Source organism: Ostrea edulis, chromosome 3 (assembly GCF_947568905.1).
Source record: "Ostrea edulis chromosome 3, xbOstEdul1.1, whole genome shotgun sequence".
NCBI classification, from domain to species: Eukaryota; Metazoa; Mollusca; class Bivalvia; order Ostreida; family Ostreidae; genus Ostrea; species Ostrea edulis.
Window position 1 is genome coordinate 26,051,631 of NC_079166.1, and position 18,786 is coordinate 26,070,416.

General features: G+C 35.0%; 1 protein-coding gene across 1 annotated transcript; it reads right to left on the minus strand.

Annotated features, from left to right (window-relative positions):
* Nucleotides 1-1,509: 1,509 nt before the first annotated feature.
* LOC125674368 (uncharacterized) lies at nucleotides 1,510-9,614 on the minus strand. The gene is made up of 3 exons (XM_048911509.2): nucleotides 9,285-9,614; nucleotides 4,331-4,510; nucleotides 1,510-2,062 (listed from the first exon to the last, which is right to left on the minus strand). The coding sequence occupies exons 1-3, from the start codon at nucleotides 9,595-9,597 to the stop codon at nucleotides 1,839-1,841; spliced, it is 717 nt and encodes a 238-aa protein (XP_048767466.2). The 5' UTR covers nucleotides 9,598-9,614; the 3' UTR covers nucleotides 1,510-1,838.
* Nucleotides 9,615-18,786: the final 9,172 nt, after the last annotated feature.

Consider the following 18,786-nt stretch of genomic DNA (forward strand, 5'->3'; position numbering starts at 1 on the left):
TTTTGACTGCGGATAACTCCGTTTACCTGATCAGGATATGGGGCTCACGGCGGGTGTGACCGGTCAACAGGGGATGCTTACTCCTCCTAGGCACCTGATCCCACCTCTGGTGTGTCCAGGGGTCCGTGTTTGCCCAACTATCTATTTTGTATTGCTTGTAGGAGTTATGAGATTGATCACTGTTCGTTATCTTCACCTTGCATTATGATCCAAGTAAGTAAAAATAGAATATACAGGGGTTACTTACTCCTCATTGGCACCTGATCCCACCATCTTCATCTTTCATTCTAAACCGATGGGAGAGAGACATATAACTTCCATTAATAAGATAAATGCTATAAAGACATAAGTGTTACCGTTGTTGAGTCATATTCTGATGTTCATCCCTAGCCCACCCAATACTTGTGAAGAATTAGAAAAGTTATCTTGTTATATTTCTCATTTGTATGGAGTGGTTCAACTCCAAGAGTAAATCAAAGTACTGAGAATACTGATAGGCGGAAAGATATTTGTTAGTACAAAATTATTCTTCAGCTTGACCTTGGATCTTCTTACCTGAAAATCAATGAAGGTCATACTCTCTTTAATAACAATCACTATCTGAAATTTAATTAATGTGAAAGATAGTAGCTACAGGCAAGTTTTACATGAAAATGTTAAATGCATTTATATTTGATATGCATGAATAGTAAATAGTACATGTAAGACGGGTATCAGTAAATTGCGACAAGATACCAGGGGAAGAGTCAGAAGCTGGAATACCATATTAACACAAGTACTGGGTTAGGGTACACAGTTTTTACTATTAGTTATTTTAACGAGTATACTTACCTGACGTAAACCAGCAAGCACAGTCCATGATGCATTTTAAAAACATTCCAATCATTTGCATTTTTTATTTTTTTCTATAGGTATTATTGCGGGTGAGACCGGTCGACACGGAATGCTTACTCCTCCCATCTAATCGCATCTCTGGTATATTCAAGTGTCCGATTTTGCCTAATTTTTTATCCCATGTTCCTTATAAAAAAAGTCAATATAACGAACAGTAATCAATCTCATAATTCCTATAAGAAATTTTCAGTTGAGATTTGTCACCGTTATCTTCACCTTTTCATATTGATCTTTCTTGCATTTTCAGACACCTACATTGTAATAATTTCTTTTTATAAATATTTATATAACGAACTTACAACTTCCATTTTGTATTTTCATTGATATTACTTATATTTTACAATTTTGAAAACCACACAAACATTATTTTTAGCATAAATAGTATTAACAATTATCTGTAGAATTATCTAATGTGTGTATCCCTGGAAATAGTTTAGTGGTAGATTTGATGATTTGCATGACACCAATATCCTGTAACTGCATATACAAGTTATTGTGTGAATATATGTGTCGGGTAATTGGCCCGTCCGAGGTCCTGGCGCGGTAAAGAAAAACAATTAAATTGACATACTTTCTTTCTCTCTAAAACTCACAAAAAGAAAAATAACAAGCACATGTATTTATCATTGTTTATAATTTTACAAACTCATACAATGGCTAAAAACCAACATGTAAAATACAATTAGATGTTTTATACGTCCCCCACATATTAGAACGACCGACTTGCATTTCACGTTTCATTTCTAAACACCATTTCACCTCTTTGACTGTAAGAGCCCTACTGGCTTTTCATTTGGTGTCACTGTTACCTTTACAAGAATCAATGATACTAAAATCGCAGAGAAGAAAGATCCATCGTTCATGGTATAAGTGTCTTGTTTACTCCATTAAATTGATAATACTGGAGTCATATTGACAATCATATGAATGAGTTATAGTAAAACCTAAATCACAACGGGCGAGATTCCGTAATGCCTACAGATGTAGTGGTAGGGATACGTTCCCTCTGAAGTCTCCTGTAGAAGTGTTACGTCATCAGTTCGAAGGTAGTTGCCATCCACATAGGGTTCTCCGTCGTCCCACCTAAAGTAAGTCATTGTCTGACCATCATCATCAACGAAGGTGGATCCATTGGAGCGTGTTCCTTGAATATATACTGTCATGGTTTCTGTTCAGGAAAAAAAAACTTAAAGAGCACATCTTGTTTCTCCAAAATGCAATCATTCACTGATATTGAGAATTTAACATTGATAACAATTTAACCCGCTATAGACAGTACACGAAAGGGATGGATGACACACTTCCGATGCTTTTGAAACAAAATAGTAATATCTCTATTTGAATACAAGTACTGTACTAAATTTACACGAATTCATTCCCCGGGAATTTTAAATGGCATATAACAAAGTGGAAATTGAATGCATGCATAAAATTCTACAGAGATGTTAGTTAATTTGAAATCAATTATTTTCACAAATCAACAACATCAAAACGAATGAGTTTTCAACACTTAACACGACCATCCCTCAAGTAAATTAAATACTAGTCTTTTTGGACAACACAGACATGTGTATCTTCAATAAAAATGGTACTCGAAAATAGTCATATCGTGTTATCAGTCATCTATAAAGTACATTGTTAAACATCACTCTAATTCTACGAAGAAGTATTCTAGAAATGAGATTAAAAACATTTTGGACTTTCTCACTGACGGCATCTATGTAGCTTTTGGTGCGTTCGAATTTCTAGGGGCACGAATTGTGTTCTTTATTAGTGACATGTATTCATATTCTTATGAAGCAGAATTTATTCGAAAGATACTGCATGGGAAGAAAAGATATCTTGTTGTGGAGGCCAATGCGACATTTCATCTATTAACAATGCTGATTTGCATTCATATTCTGATTCGCTGAAAGGCGAAGATAACAAAAAATGATCAAACTCATAAATCATATAATCATCATGAAATAGAAAGTTTGGAAAATACGTAATCCTGGATATAACAGAGATGGCATCAGGTGCCTAGGAGGAATAAGCATCTCCTGTCGACCGGTCACGGTCCGCCGTGATCCTTATATCGCCAATAGGTAAACGGAGTTATCCGTGGTCAAAATCAGTGTGCCAACAATTAGTATGAAACACGTCAGACAGCATTTGACCCAATGATAGGTTGTATTGGCAATAGAATAGAATTTGAGAAATATTTGGATATATTTTAACATAAAATATTGTTAACGGCAAACTAACAACTCAATATTATGAAAAACGAGATGATTTCAGCTTTCCCATCGTCGTCAATCGTATTTACCTATCCATAATACATTGCAAATTGTGTTTATGTCTTGATTCAATGCCTCAGACCATGTTCTGTGCTATGTGTTTGATTTTTGTTCTATCAAAGCATGGTACTGGACAAATAAGTCGATGTTATAGGAATTTTAAGAGTTTCATTTAAAGGGACTGGTTCACGATATTTGAACAAAATACTTTTTTTATTTTTGATGTGAAACATTAAAAATATAACTCATTTAATGTTGTCAGCCAACATTTTGACCTACTGAATGCAAGAATAAAAGCAATATTGTAGCCTTAAATCTGTGTTATGTGAACAAAGACTCGGGTCTTTTTATGTAAACAAACAAATCAGCAAAATATCAATTGTGTAATATAAAGCATCTTAATTTTGCATAATAACAAATTTTAACTTTCAGATGACACATTCTACCCGAAGAATGCTTGAAATGTGAAATATATAATAAATTTGGATTGATATCCATTTCTTCTGAAAATTTCGTAAACAATAACGTACCGCAATCTTTGTTTACAAAACAAATAATGAACTCTCTAAAATGAGCTTCCGTGATACTGTATAACCTTAATTTGTATGTGAAATCATTTGAACACAATAGGCAGTAGACTCTGGTCATTAAAAGTGAAAAACAAAATTTTGGGGAAAATCGTGAGTCAGTCCCTTTAAATTCATTAATTAACAAATTTTATGGTCGTTACAATAAGTTGATTTTCAAATACAAGCTATTACTGGATTGAATAGTGTCTAACGTGTTACATACCATTTTCCCGCCGTTCTTGACTGCGGGTTACTCCATTAATGTGACCAGTATAGGGTTCACGGCGGGTCGGTTAACAGGGAATACTTAATCTTCCTAGGCACCAGATTCCACCTCTGATATATCCAGGGGTCCGTGTTTGCCCAACGCTTTAATTTGTTTGGTCTACTCTTTATCTTTATATACTTTGTGGGATATAACAGATTGATTACTGTTCGTTATCCACACTTTTCATTAAAATGTTTATTTTTCATATATTCGTTGTTCATAAAGATAACTCTGATTACCACAAACACTACTGCGTTTGAAAAGTGGAGTTTGTCAATATCTACAATATATGCATCTACAAGATGCAAAAATGTTTTTACCCATGATTGTTAAATGAAAGTCAAAGATGGCATCAGAGTCCACCAGCAACAGTCGACTTTCAGGGTGATCATTGGTGCATTGGTCCTTCGCTTTCGTTGCAATTTTTGGTTCTGTGTAAAGCTTGTAACAAATGTACAGTGCAGAATTCCATGCATATCCAATCGTCTCGCACGACATTTCTGTGAAAAAGCAAACTACCAAGTACATGTTAGGACAAATGAGTAACCATGTAAATAGTGTATTTCTTCCTTACCATACACAGAATGTATTCATAAATATTTCATAAAATGTAATATTCAATTACAGATGTGGTTTGACCAACTTTCATAGGCATCTTTTCTGTGCCACCCCTCCTTCAATATATTGTTTACTTACCACATACGTTCTTGCAACCATCAGAGCAGCTTAGAAATTACATAATGAAACCACAATAGTTTAGGAGAGAAGCTCATGGGAATCATTGGTTTATTTTTTCATATGTACTTGTTTCATGTACCGCAAGTTAGACTCTTGCAAGACGTTCCGGGTCTTATAAGTACGGGCTTTTCATCGTTGCAGTTTCGGAGTACAGATTTGCCATTGTATTTCTCAAAAGCCTATCGCATTCCCCTTTAATTAATCCAGTAAAACTAGATTACAGGTGTGTGCAATTTTTTCATGTATGTACTGAAAGTTGTTGGTAGATTTCGTACCAGAACTCTAATTTGTGAACTTCAGAGAAATTGGCTCCTTCGTCAATGGTAGTGTTTTAGGAAATCATTCAGGTGTCAGATATTTCAGTCATAGATTAATCTCGGCGACATGTGGTAAGAATTGCCAATATCCAAAAAAGAGTTCCGATTTCAAAACATGTTTTTAGATAGGGAACATGAAAACATCCTCTCTAAATCTACCATGATCACAATTCTGGAAATCAGAGATAATCTCATCAATTTTACTAATGAATAGCGGCGAATAGGGACAATGATACAATTCATTTCTGGGTTCAAAGTTGGTATCACCATTATGTGTAAAATATACATAGTGAAAATGTGATAATAACGAATAAAGTAATACAATATGGATCCCTGGACATATCATAGGTAAGAACAGGTGCCTTGGAGTAAAATCTTCTATTGTCCGATCACATCCTCCGTGAGTCTTACATCTTGATCAGGTAAAAGGAGTAATTCGTAGTCAAAATCAGTGTGTAAAGAACAGCCTAACAGCTATTGTGAAACACGCCAATTGACCAAGTGCCACGGAATTTGCAGAGAAAAAATGTATATGCTACGCTCAAAATATCTGTGTAAAATGACGGTTGTCATCGGCCATAATATTAACATTTCAGTTTTGACGCATTCAAGATAGGAGAGAAGATAGTAGAACTCATTAAAATACTCTAATCACTGAGCGAGTATAACCGATGTATTGACGGCAGTTTCTGATGGAAGATGAAAATAACAAAGTGATCAATGTTATAACTCTTAAAAGGAATACAAAAAAAAGAGTCGGGTAAACACGAACCCCCTGAAACACCAAAGGTGGGACCAGTTGCCTGGGATTGGTAGGCATCCCTTGTCGACCAGTCAAATCCACCGTAAACCCTATGAGGTAGACGGAGTAATCCGTATTGAGAATCAGTGTGCCAAGAACGGCTTAACAATCGGTGTGAAACACGTCAAACAGTAATTGACCCAATGATAGGTTGTATTGGCAAACTAGATCAATTTAACGACCACAGAATTTGCAGACTTTAAACAAGACAGATATTTAGATATACCAGGATGGCATAAAAGATCACGACCATCAACAGGTGATAGTGACGATAGACACGAAGTATAAGTGGTTCATCTTCCATTTGTTTGTTAACAGTGATCAAAGACACGCAGTATAACAGACAATATCTCATTTGGCGAATGAAATGAAGTATAGAGAGACATATGCTTTATTTGTTATGTTAATTTCGTTGATTACATACACTTAGAGTCAATATTCGTTACACTTAGACCCTGTCCTGAAATGATATCCATGAGAATCAATAAAGGTATCCCTAACAGCTCTGTTTTAATATTACGATCGGTATATAAATCAATACAACAAATAGTTGAAGTGATCAAAGTGACGGTCTATACAGTCGGAAACAACGGATTTTCTCATTAAATTCGTTCATACTTCGTGATTCACTACATTATTGTTTTACTCAATAATTCGTTAAAGCATTTTATATGAAGTATGATTTCACCATCCAAAGAATGATACTAGCCTTCCAGTATGTTTTGTTTGCATGACATAAATATTAAATAAAAAATAGTATAAACTTTCAGGTAGACGTTCTATTTTTAAAAAAAAGAAAAGATATTTATGAAAATTAAACCCGTTTTATTTGTTCATGATTTCCAAATTAAGAAGAAGAATATGTCATTTAGAACAAAAGATACAATAGCCAACTGAAAGGCAAAGATAACGAACAGTGGTCAATCTCATAACTCCTATCAGCAATACAAATTAGATAGTTGGGCAAACACAAACCCCCGTTTGTTATCTTCCCCTTTCATGCATTTGAAATGGAATTTTATGATTTTTCTGATGTATGAAATAAAATTTATCACTGTTTGTTATCTTCACTTTTCATGCATTACGATTATTGTGATGCATGTGTGCATTTTCAAATGCATTTCCATGATTTTTCTGATGCATGGCGATTTTGTGTATGTATGAAATGCATTATGATAATTCCGATGCATAATATGCATTATGAAATGCATTACGATTATTATTATTATGGATGTAAGGATTATCAATTGAATTTCTCTTATCTTCCTGATGTATGATATGCATTATGAAATGAGCATTTTTGATATACAAAAAACGGAGTCCATATCCAATGGGTACTTTAGAGAAAACCATAAATCAATGGTATCACATATAGGAGTTATGAGATTGACCACGGTTCGTTTGTATAGTAAAAAACGCACTTCCAGATTGTTGGATTTGAATGCTGAAATATCTTGCTGTTACTAAGAGGGAATTTGTATATTGTAGTATATATTTTTAAAACATATACATGTATAAATTATATAAAAGTATTGAATAACATTTACCTTATCGTATGTTCATGGACTTGTTTTTATAATACAAGTATATGTATATATTTACTTTCTCTATGTGTTTGCGTTTGATATCGTTGCTGATCGTGATTGTAATGACAGTCTTGGGAACACGATGCAGTTTTCAATATCTTGATATACAGAAGTATATACATGTAACATGTCCATTTTAACGGAGGGAAAATCTGACAGAAATGAAAGTAAAATGTACAAATAAGATACAAATTCACTTTTGAAAACACGTGAGGGTATGGACTGCAGCGCTTCATAATGACATACTATTCATGATGCATGTATGTTAACGCGTTTCCAATCTAATTAAAATTAGATGTTGGATCCACTCGCATACTCGCTACACAAACATCTAACAACATTCCGTAGAGGGTCACGTCAGAGGTCAAATTCGATTGACCAATGAAATCACCGCTGGCAAAATCATTGAATGTTTGTTGAAGCCGATAAGTCTAGAGTGATACCGAATTTGACCTCTGACGTGACCCTCTATGGGATGTTTTTAGATGTTTGTGTAGCGAGTATGCGAGTGGATCCAACATCTAATTTTAATTAGATTGACGCGTTTCATGAAGAATACCAGCGGAAGCTTCGCAGTTCGTACCATCAGGAATCTTCAAAAACGAAATTGATTTCGAAAATATAAAGAATAAAGAAAATTGAAGTTGGAAGGGCGGTTCGGCTGTACACCCCTGCATACTGTAAAGCTATAATTGAATAAATAGCATTTTGATTTTCAAATCATTTAAGATAATCAAAGTGCATTTTCCCTTCATTTAGAGAGGAGTGTGCAGATGAAGATTTTACATAGAACTAAATTATTGTTCGCCAGTTCATACTTAAAATACGACACTAAGTGGATATATTTCAAGTTGAACAGTACTTGAATAATTTATCTATAAACCTGCATTACACATACTTTGGTTTGGTGCAAAGAATACCTTTTTAAGGAATAATTTCCTTTCTGTGGATTGGAAAACAAATAGGGCGGAGCACCATTTCCAGTTCTCTTCCAAACAAAAGTATTCTATTTTCTGTATTTTCGTTTTAACCATTATACTTTGAAGTGTTATGCGACATAGTTCACTAAATTGAAGATATTGATCAACTTTGAGATTTTACAAACACCTTCTATTTCAGTTCTGTACTATATACACGTACTTTAGAATAACATACATCATCTAACTGTTTAGTATCATATATACATGCATACGAGCCAAAATATGAAATAGATGCACTTGATACCGTGTTAAAATGGACAAGAAGTATGAGAGAAATAATAAAATCTCGTATTTGACACATTCAAAAACGTGATTACCATACAACCTTTTGTGTTTAATATTGCTGTATTTTTAGCATGATAATAATCATTTGAAAGACATCAGATGATTCCATACTCATTTTGAATTGAAAGTGTATTGTGATTCAAGTTTGTTTCTCTGCTAGAAAGGGTTCAAATAAATCTAAAAATTCAAATTAAGTTGTCATTTCTAAATTAAGACCGCCATTATCATTAAAAAAACGATAAAATCAAATTACTTCAAACTGGAAATTATAAAAATATGTCGACTGATTGATTGATTGTATCTTGCTTAACGTCTCGCTCGAGAATTGTTAACTCATATTGAGACGTAAACAAATTTTTCGAATTTGAAATGATAGAAATAGAATTCAAATAACATTCAATATCAGATGTGTTACTTTGGAATTCATCATCTGATCGTGACTTCATCATTTTCATCACATTTTCAAATTAGGGCCAACATCGCACACTAGAGTTAAAGGGGACCAGTGAACATTATAAACATATCCATATATATATATTTATGGAAATCAAAGATTTCAAACAAACCTGCATGATCCTTCGAAACGTAGTAAACTACCCCGGGTTTAGAGAACAGAAATGGAGTGGTCGTCTCAAACACTTGTAAGTGTCCCTGGCAGACTGAACCAGCTGACAAGAACACTGAAACACAGCCGTGTGTCGTAGTGCATCTTCGGAGACATTGTACTGGCGAACTATGGTTCAGATAAAAGATTGCCGGTTGCATTGCTATTTTTCCATCCATGCTAGGGAACGTTTTGAAAATGAAGAATTCCACATTGTTTGATATACATATTGCTTTACTGAAGGAAAAGATAACTGTCAAAGCCAGGAGACACATTGTTGTTCGTACAACTGCTTCCTCGAAGGTTGATATTGGATATAAGGTTGGATTTTTATATGAACATTTAGGTATTGCACAATACATATTGACTGCAATGAGATTTTTTAAAAGTCGATTACACTGATGTTTTTATGCACATTCGTAATACAATTGAATATTCCACGTTTCAAAATCGCTTTAACCACATTCAATATTTTGAAACATTTAAAAATTACTTTTTAAACATTACTCCTTAAAATTGATCACCTATTCCACTTTACGATCTACACCCAAGTGAACCTTAAACAATACTTTGGCAAATATGAACACGTGAAAATGACAAGCAGTGATCAATCTCAAGATTATGAAATTAAAAAAAGGACAAGCACAAAACCATGGACACACCAAAGGTGGCATCAGTTACCCAGGAGGAGTAAGTTTCCCCTGTTTACCAATCGCTCAAAACCTCTCATCAGTGCAATGTTAGTTGGATAGTTTTAGTCGTACCGTTTGTTAAAAAGTTGCGTTGTTAGTTTGCTATTAACGTTTGTGTTCAGTAGAGTATTTAAGTATAAAACAGTGGATGACTGTAGTATCATTTAGTTTAAGTTCACTAGTTGTAAGGTGAAGATAACGAACAGTGATTAATCATAACTCCTGTAAGCAATACAAAATAGATAGTTTGGCAAACACGGACCCGTGAACACACCAGAGGTAAGATTGGGCGCCTAAGAGGAGTAAGCATCCCCTGTCGACCGGCAACACCCGTCGTGAGCCCTATATCCCGATCAGGTAAAAGGAGTTATCCGTAGTCAAAATCAGTGTGCCAAGAACGGTCTAACAATCTCTATGAAACAAGTCTGACAGCATTTGACCCAATGATAGACTGTATTGGCAAACTAGATCGTTGTAATGACCATAGAATTTGCGAATTGCTGATTTTAAACGAGACTCTTAAAACCCCTGTACCATCAACTTGTTTGTCAGTAGCTTGGACGGATGGATGGATAGATAGATCGATCGATAGATAAATAGATAGGTAGATCGATAATAGATAGATAGATAAATAGATAGGTAGATCGATAATAGATAGATAAATAGATACGAAGGATTACACGTGAAGAACTACCAGTGGAAATATCATTATTTTATCTTGATAATGTTGCCAGTGTAACTCCATATTTCATGGCGGCAATAGATTTAAAACTTTTTAAAAAATCCGATCATTGTCAAACAACAAATATTGGGTTGCGTCAATCGAGATGGGACAGCCTTCGAAAAACGTCACAATCGATCCAAAAAGTAACGTTGTTACAGCCGATAGCTGCCAAAAAACAAGAAGGCAAAAAAGAGGTATTAGCAGGGAAAATACCAGCAACCATCGTCATCACATGGATTTGCTGGTAATGCCTTTTAAATAACATTTAATTTGTTATTTTTTATCCCGGCAAAATACGTATTTCTCGTGTTGCTTTGATGATGAAATGCGTAGAATAAAAATTGTATAAAGGGAAATCATATGCATAAACAATGGATAGGTTTACAGAACCATGGACTATGAACTCAGCAAAGAAACTTGACAACTCTCATTATCAATGTTTCTCGATTGTCAATGCGAACATTTAATGGTTGTGAGGTAAGCGAACACATTTAATGGTTGTGAGTTAAGCGAACATTTAATGGTTGTAAGGTAAGCGAATACATCTAATGGTTGTGAGGTAAACGAACACATTTACTGGTTGTGAGGTAAGTGAACAATTAATGACTGAGAGGTAAGCGAACATTTAATGGTTGTGAGGTAAACGAACATTTAATGGTTGTGAGGTAAGCGAACATTTGATGGTTGTGAGTTGAGCGGACATTTAATGGTTGTGAGTTAAGCGGACATTTAATGGTTGTGAGTTGAGCGGACATTTAATGGTTGTGGGGTAAGCGAACATTTACTGGTTGTGAAGTAAGCGAACATTTAATGGTTGTGAGGTAAGAGAACATTTAATGGTTGTGATGTAAGCGAACATTTGATGGTTGTGAGTTGAGCGGGCATTTAATGGTTGTGAGGTAAGCGAACATTTAATGGTTGTGAGGTAAGCGAACACTTAATGGTTGTGAGGTAAGCGAACACTTAATGGTTGTGAGGTAAGCGAACACTTAATGGTTGTGAGGTAAGCGAACACTTAATGGTTGTGAAGTAAGTTCCTTGCTCACCACAGGTTCATGTTGGTTGTTTGTTTTACACGCCGTAGATTAAGACGTCACTAGCTCTAGATGAAGTAACACAAACTTGATAGGTCAATGTTTAGTGCTTATGGCCGAAGCATTGAAGTTTCATTGGTGTTCCAACGCCTGTCAGGACACGGGACCTCTGTTTTCAAGCTCATATGCGAAAGACCTGTGAATCTCACTTCTACATGCAGCGGAACAACCACTATCTCTTAAGTTTGACATGACCATGGCTCGAGCGGGGCTAGAACTCACGGCATTTCGTTTACGACGCGAACGTTCTACCACTAAACTACCTAGAATTATATTATCTTTTATATATCTTGTAAATGGCGGTGTTCTTCTTTTTTAAAGAGGTTAATATGAACATTCATTACATGTAGTTTGAAGCGTTTTATAGGATTGATTCTGTTCTAGAATGTTACTTTATCAAATACATTTAATATTTAGGTAATGATTTTTTTTTCATTAATTTTACAAAAAGTGCAACTTCGATGGTGCTAAAAATACGCGCTTTGTTTTGGAATCCAATTCTAAATAATTCTAAAAATAAACCTACTAGGAAATATATATCGCTCTCAAGAGAGGCATTGGTTCAGATAAATGAAACAACTATGAAATACTTTAAAATGTCACAGCAAAACGATTGTCAAAAAGGTAGGAAGATTAGATGAATAAATACATGCAACTTAAAATATCGATAATTGATATTTAAATAATTCATGATTCAATACATTTAATCACTATAAACATTGTGTATTTACACCCACTGAAGTAAATAACGGAAGTACAATGAAAGGTGAAGATAACGAACAGTGATCAATCTCATAATTCCTGTCAGGAATACGAATAAAGAGTGGACAAACAAGGACCCCTAGCGGATTTTCATCTCTCATTGTATATTTTGCTCGTGGATATAAAAGAATATATCTAGCAATATTCCAAAACACCCGCATATGGTGTAACTGATACGATACGCTAGAGTATATTCTGCGTATGATAAATTTTCAACTTGTGGCAGGCTACTGACAAAAAAGTTGTTGTTATAGGGGTTTCAACAGTCTCGTTTGAAGTCAGCACTTCGCAAATTCTATGACCGTTAGATCAAAACTTGTTTGCAAATACAACCTGTCATTAGGTTCAATGCGGCATGACGTGTTTCGTATCAATATGTTAGGCCATTTTTTGCATACTGATTTTGAATACGGATTATTCTGTTTACCCAAAGAATATGTAAGGCTCACAGTGGCCGTAAACGGTCAACTGGAGATGCTTACTCCTGCTAGGGGCCGTGTTTGCCCAACACACCTTAGCTTCACGCAGAAAACGTATAAACGAGATTAAACCGGACGTGATGAGGAAAGTGTGCTTGCACATGTACAAATGTGGGGTTACATGTATCTGAATTGGGAGTTCTAGGAGGAACACTTCTGCTTGATGGCGCAATGTTTTATATATTGGAACATAACAGGCTTAAACGTAAACGTACATGTGTATAGGGATCGGCAATGTTTCATAAACAATTGTTAAGATTTTGTTTTAGAAAAAAATGTATTGCATGCTAGTAATGATATGGAGTCTAATCTACTCATTTATACACCGTTCATCTCGGCAAACGCTTTATAAAAGTTGTTCATAACATTGGTGAAGTTGCACTGATCTATTGAAATGAAAACAACATTCAAGCTTATGAGCTTTCAATAATTAAATCAGGATCAAGGTATGGAATTTAAACTTTAAATTCTAGACCAGATGGTGTCCCTGTAGTATTGAATTTTCACATCCAGATTAAATATAACCATTGCTAGCAATTCTGGGGTAGAATTAAAAATTATAAAGATATCATAGCAATCATATATCATTACAGTTCTGTCAGAAAAAATTTACAATGAAATGTTTGGATATTACAAGGAATTAAAATACATTTCTATGTCAACCTACAATATCAAGTTTATGTTACAAGTGCATGTTGTGGTCCAGATATTAAATTCTTTTTCAACGAATAACACCGTGTTTGCATTCTTTACATACTGATATGATTGATCACTGTTCTTTATATCTAGTTTTGGACTACGCAGAAAGTTGTAACCCACCCCATCCTCGTATATATCTTAGGAGTTTTAACATACAGAGATAAATTACTGACATTCCTACAGCTTAAATGTTATATGTTCCAAAATTATTTCTTTCAGACTACAACATTAAATACTAAAGGTTTTCGCGAACCATTTATTGATAATCTGTATAATATATGTTTTTGCAGTTGATATTTTTTTGCACTCATAGTAATATTGATATTTGGTTATTGTCTACGAGAAGGATGTTGCCATAATCAACCATGACGAAATTTCACTTCAGGAAAGCCATTGTAAACCCAGAAAAAATACCTTCAGTGGAAATTATTGTCAACCTAGGACTTGGGGAGTTTTGGCCGTTGATGTAATATGTAAACTACCGTATAGTGGGTTTTTGTCTGTGGAGTGATTAATGTGGCTTATTCTAGCTGTTATATAGCTTTCTGCCAAAATTCCACTCGCCAAATATGCATCCAATTGCGATGTCTGTATTTTCAAGAGAGATAACTCTTCCTTGTCCACCAAAATTTATTCCGCTAAAATTATTAGCATACCTTTGAGTCAGCAAATCGCCAAATTTTAGATCCAAAGAAAACCCCCGCTATATACGATACTCAAAAAAAGAATGTATATGCTGCAGGAAATGGTTCAGGATGTCTAGGATATTGAACATCACGTGTGAAAGAAATGGTGGTAAATATAAGTTAACTTTGTTTTGATTGCGTTTATGTATATTTGATAGACAAAGCTCACAATTACAAACTATTGTTCATAAATGCATTCACACATTAGAACCTAGTGTCCGTATACAGTTGTGGTTTAATTGTTCTTATTTCTGTTGCAACTATTCAAAATGGCACTTAAAAACTTCTCCATATCATTCATTGAAGTATCTTGCCCACCGATGAAATCTAAAGAAGTTGAAACCACGCCTACAGAAATCGACTCAACGTCTACTCAACTCACCACTACACAAATAATGCATCGCACACCAACTGCGCAAGCTACTCGTATGCATGTAAAATTACAACAGCATACTTCCCAACCTCAACATACTATCAACGTATCCATACCAGTCATTGATTTACGGTGAGAAGAATAGGTGGTTAATGTTGCGGTACAAGACTCTCTCAAAGTGATAGCTGAGAAGGTGGATCCATTACGTAAACAAGTTGACCAACTGCGCACAGAGAATACAGAGCTAAGAGTACGATGATACCCCTCCCTCGAATAGTAATAACTTGTTTTTCATTTAAGCGCTATTTCAATGTCATTGTGTTGGATTCCCAGTTTACCACATTTTGCATTGATGTTATTTTCTGATTTGAATCTACGTAAAAACAAGAGGCCTATGGGCCACATCGCTCACTTAAGTCACCTTGGCCCATATCTGAAGACTTTCCATATATATTTGCATGTAAAACCTTAGTACCTATTATGGCCCAAACTACCCTTTGCAAACTTGAATCTACACTATGTCAGAAAGCTTTCATGTAAATGTCAACTTCTTTGGCCCAATGGTTCTTGAGAAGAAGATTTTTAAAGCTTTTTCCTATATTTGTATGTAAAACTTTGACCCCCCCCCCACTTATGGCCCCATCCTACCCCCCAGGGGCCATGATTTGAACAAACTTGAATCTGCACTATGTCAGAAAGTGTTCTTGTAAATATCAGCTTTTCTGACTCAGTGGTTATTGAGAAAAAGATTTTAACTATATATTTGTATGTAAAACTTTGACCCCCCTTGTGGCCCCATCCTACCCCGGGGGCCATGATTTGAACAAACCTGAATCTGCACTATGTCAGAAAGTTTTCATGTAAAAATGAGCTTTTATGGCTCAGTGGTTCTTGAGAAGAAGATTGTTGCTATATACTTGTATGTAAAACTTTGATCCCCTATTGTGGCCCCATCCAATCCCCGGGGCCCATGATTTGAACAAACTTGAATCTGCATTATGTCAGGAAGCTTTCATGTAAATCTCAGCTTTTCTGGCTTAGTGGTTCTTGAGAAGAAGATTTTTAAAGTTTTTCCCTATATATTTGTATGTAAAACTTTGATCCCCCCTTGTGGCCCCATCCTACCACCGGGGGCCATGATTTGAACAAATTTGAATCTGCAATATGTCAGAAAGCTTTCAGGTGAATTTCAGCTCTTCTGGCCCAGTGGTTCTTGAGAAGATTTTTAAATGACCCCACCCTATTTTTGCATTTTTGTGATTATCTCCCCTTTGAAAGGGACATGGTCCTTCATTTGAACAAACTTGAAAGCCCTTCACCCAAGAATGCTTTGGCCATGTTTGGTTGAAATTGGCCCAGTGGTTCTGGAGAAGAAGTCGAAAATGTGAAAAGTTTAACAGACAGACGAACAGACAGACAGACGGACAGACAGACAGACGACGGACAAAAAGCGATCAGAAAAGCTCACTTGAGCTTTCAGCTCAGGTGAGCTAAAAACTATATCCCTCGTTATTGTCAAACGAACAATATATATAAAAGTTTAATACTGCCTTATTGTCGCCTTTGGAAAACATGCGTACACCGGCAGTTATTGTTACCATCTTCCTTGGAAGACGGTATACAGAGTTGAAGTGTTTTACAGTCTTCGGACTTTGCACTTCCTCTCTTTTTCATTGGTAGAAAGTGTATGAAGTGAAAATTTTCAATTATTTCATTGGTTGAAATACTCTTCAAGGCAAGGGAGATAATTTTGTGGTGTTCTAATTTTCGTACGACTTAACAATTTTTCAAGATTTTCAATCTTTAAAAAATCTACAAAACGAACAAAAGAAAAATGCAGTTCATGAAACTGACACATTACTTTTTTAAAAGCAACCACTACAAAGCATTTCTATGGTTACTTCATTTATAGCCATGTTTTCATTTTTGCATACAAACAGAAAAACGCGCCGTTTTTTGTTTTGATTGCTTGTGTTTTGGGGGAATTGTCTATTCGGTAGGGCTAATCCCTACAAAACAGTTTTAATGATACCTTAAGCTAAGAATTACATAAGAATAAATAAGGCTTGACTTCAAAATGAGGATCACTGTTTTTTAAAGCATGCAAAAGAATAATCCATCCACCTGTTATTACAATTTAGCAATCAGGAACTTCCAGAAGTATAGTTAATTATGTGTGATTGTTCCATATTTTTTCTTACATATCATAGAGTGACGTTTTTTCATGATTTAAATCAGATACACAATGGTATTTATGTATGTGAAGTAACGTTGAATCACAAGAATTTTTATTCAATTTAACTTAGAATTTTGAGGAATTCACTCTTGATTTCTGATATGTATTTTATGATATAATTTTTGGCAAAACTATTACAATATTCTCAGGTCTTTATCCTGGTTAATTTCTAAAGCAGTTGTACTGTACAATATGCAAGAATAATTTTTATGCAAATTTGAGCAATTTAAATCTTTTTAGTTTGTTTTGTTCCATAACTTTGTTTTAAAAAAAGATATTTTGATATACACACTGAAAATCTCAGTTTCATTTGATATAGAGGCTTTAATCAGTGCTAATACAGGGAACAGTGATTTTGATTTCCAGTACATATACCCTTCATAAATACAAACTTTTACAGTGGGAGTTAAGACACAGCTTTGTAGGCATGATGTCCGTAAGATTATTCATTTTAGCTCAATTCAATAATGAAGACAAGGGACATAATTCAACTTCGCTCTATAGAGTTGCTGCTAAAGACGGCAAGATTTTTTAAAAAGCTTTTCTTGTTGAATTTGTTGTCATCACTGCGCTCAGTCTCTGACCACGGTTTCTGCAAACTGGATGTAGCCTCAGTAGATTAAAATCAAAACCGGTATCGAATACGTACGATCCGGTGCAATCAGTTTGATGCTGATTTGAGGTGAAAAAGGAAAAACGAAAAGAGTTATGAAAAAGAAGTATAAAAACATCCCCACTAAACCTCTTCCTCTCTCCCTCCCACCCCTTCTTCCCTCTCCCGCTGTCCATCCCTTCAGGGGAGCTACAGTGACGGACAAATAATTCGATTGATACAAAACAAATCCACTTTAAAAATCGCCATTTTGGGACGTAAAGTCATAAAAGTACAAGTGTTGGTATTATGAACCACCTTAGATATAAAAAGGTAAGAAACAAAATGGTTCATCTTGATACTATATATACTAAATGATTTTGACATAAATTCATGTTTTACCGAAACGCATTTCGATCACTCTATATCGAATGATTGTCTTACAATTAATGCTTTTTAAATATTATTTTTCGAAAGGACACAAACTGTTTCTGAGGGGGCGTTATGATTTATACATATCAATTCCCTTCGTGTCTATAGAGGTATCCAATTTGAGCCGAGTTATGGGCAGCTGTCACAAATCATGCGTTTACTTCCAATTGCCTCCTCTGTTGTATTTATCGACCTTCATCTGCTGACAAAAAAATGTTGGCCATATAGTTAAAGCAAGCGGCGCATCCGACATATAGTCAATTTGAATGTTCATTTTTAAAACAATCCTCACCCACATCCAATATATAGTAACAAGCGGTGGTTTAGTAAATAACATCCATGATCCCCGGGAATTTCTAAAAGTACGCGCATTCTTATTGACCCAGTTCTCATATAACAGATCCAGGCCAGCGAAGCGGGTACCTGTGTACTAATGACGTTAATTCTTTTCCTACCTATTAATAAAAGTAAAAAAGTACATTTATCATTGACGATTTGTTGTGATCATTTTAAACTGGATTGATTGATCTAACGTCAATCTTTCACTTATAACACCCCCCCACATATATATATATATATATATATATATATATATATATATATATATATATATATTATATAACTTACAACATATAACGTCTAACGTCTTTTAAGGGGGCGCAACCGGTGTTATAGAGCCAGATTTCCATAGTGAG

Bases quoted from the DNA above. Each gene is read 5' to 3' on its own strand.
- LOC125674368 (XM_048911509.2), bottom strand. From the start codon at position 9,597: ATGTGTCTCCTGGCTTTGACAGTTATCTTTTCCTTCAGTAAAGCAATA. The intron at 4,511-9,284 runs GTTTGTTTGAAA...GCTTTTTCACAG, and splicing joins CGTTTCGAAGGATCATGCAG to AAATGTCGTGCGAGACGATT. The intron at 2,063-4,330 runs GTAAAAACATTT...TTTCCTGAACAG, and splicing joins CTTTCATTTAACAATCATGG to AAACCATGACAGTATATATT.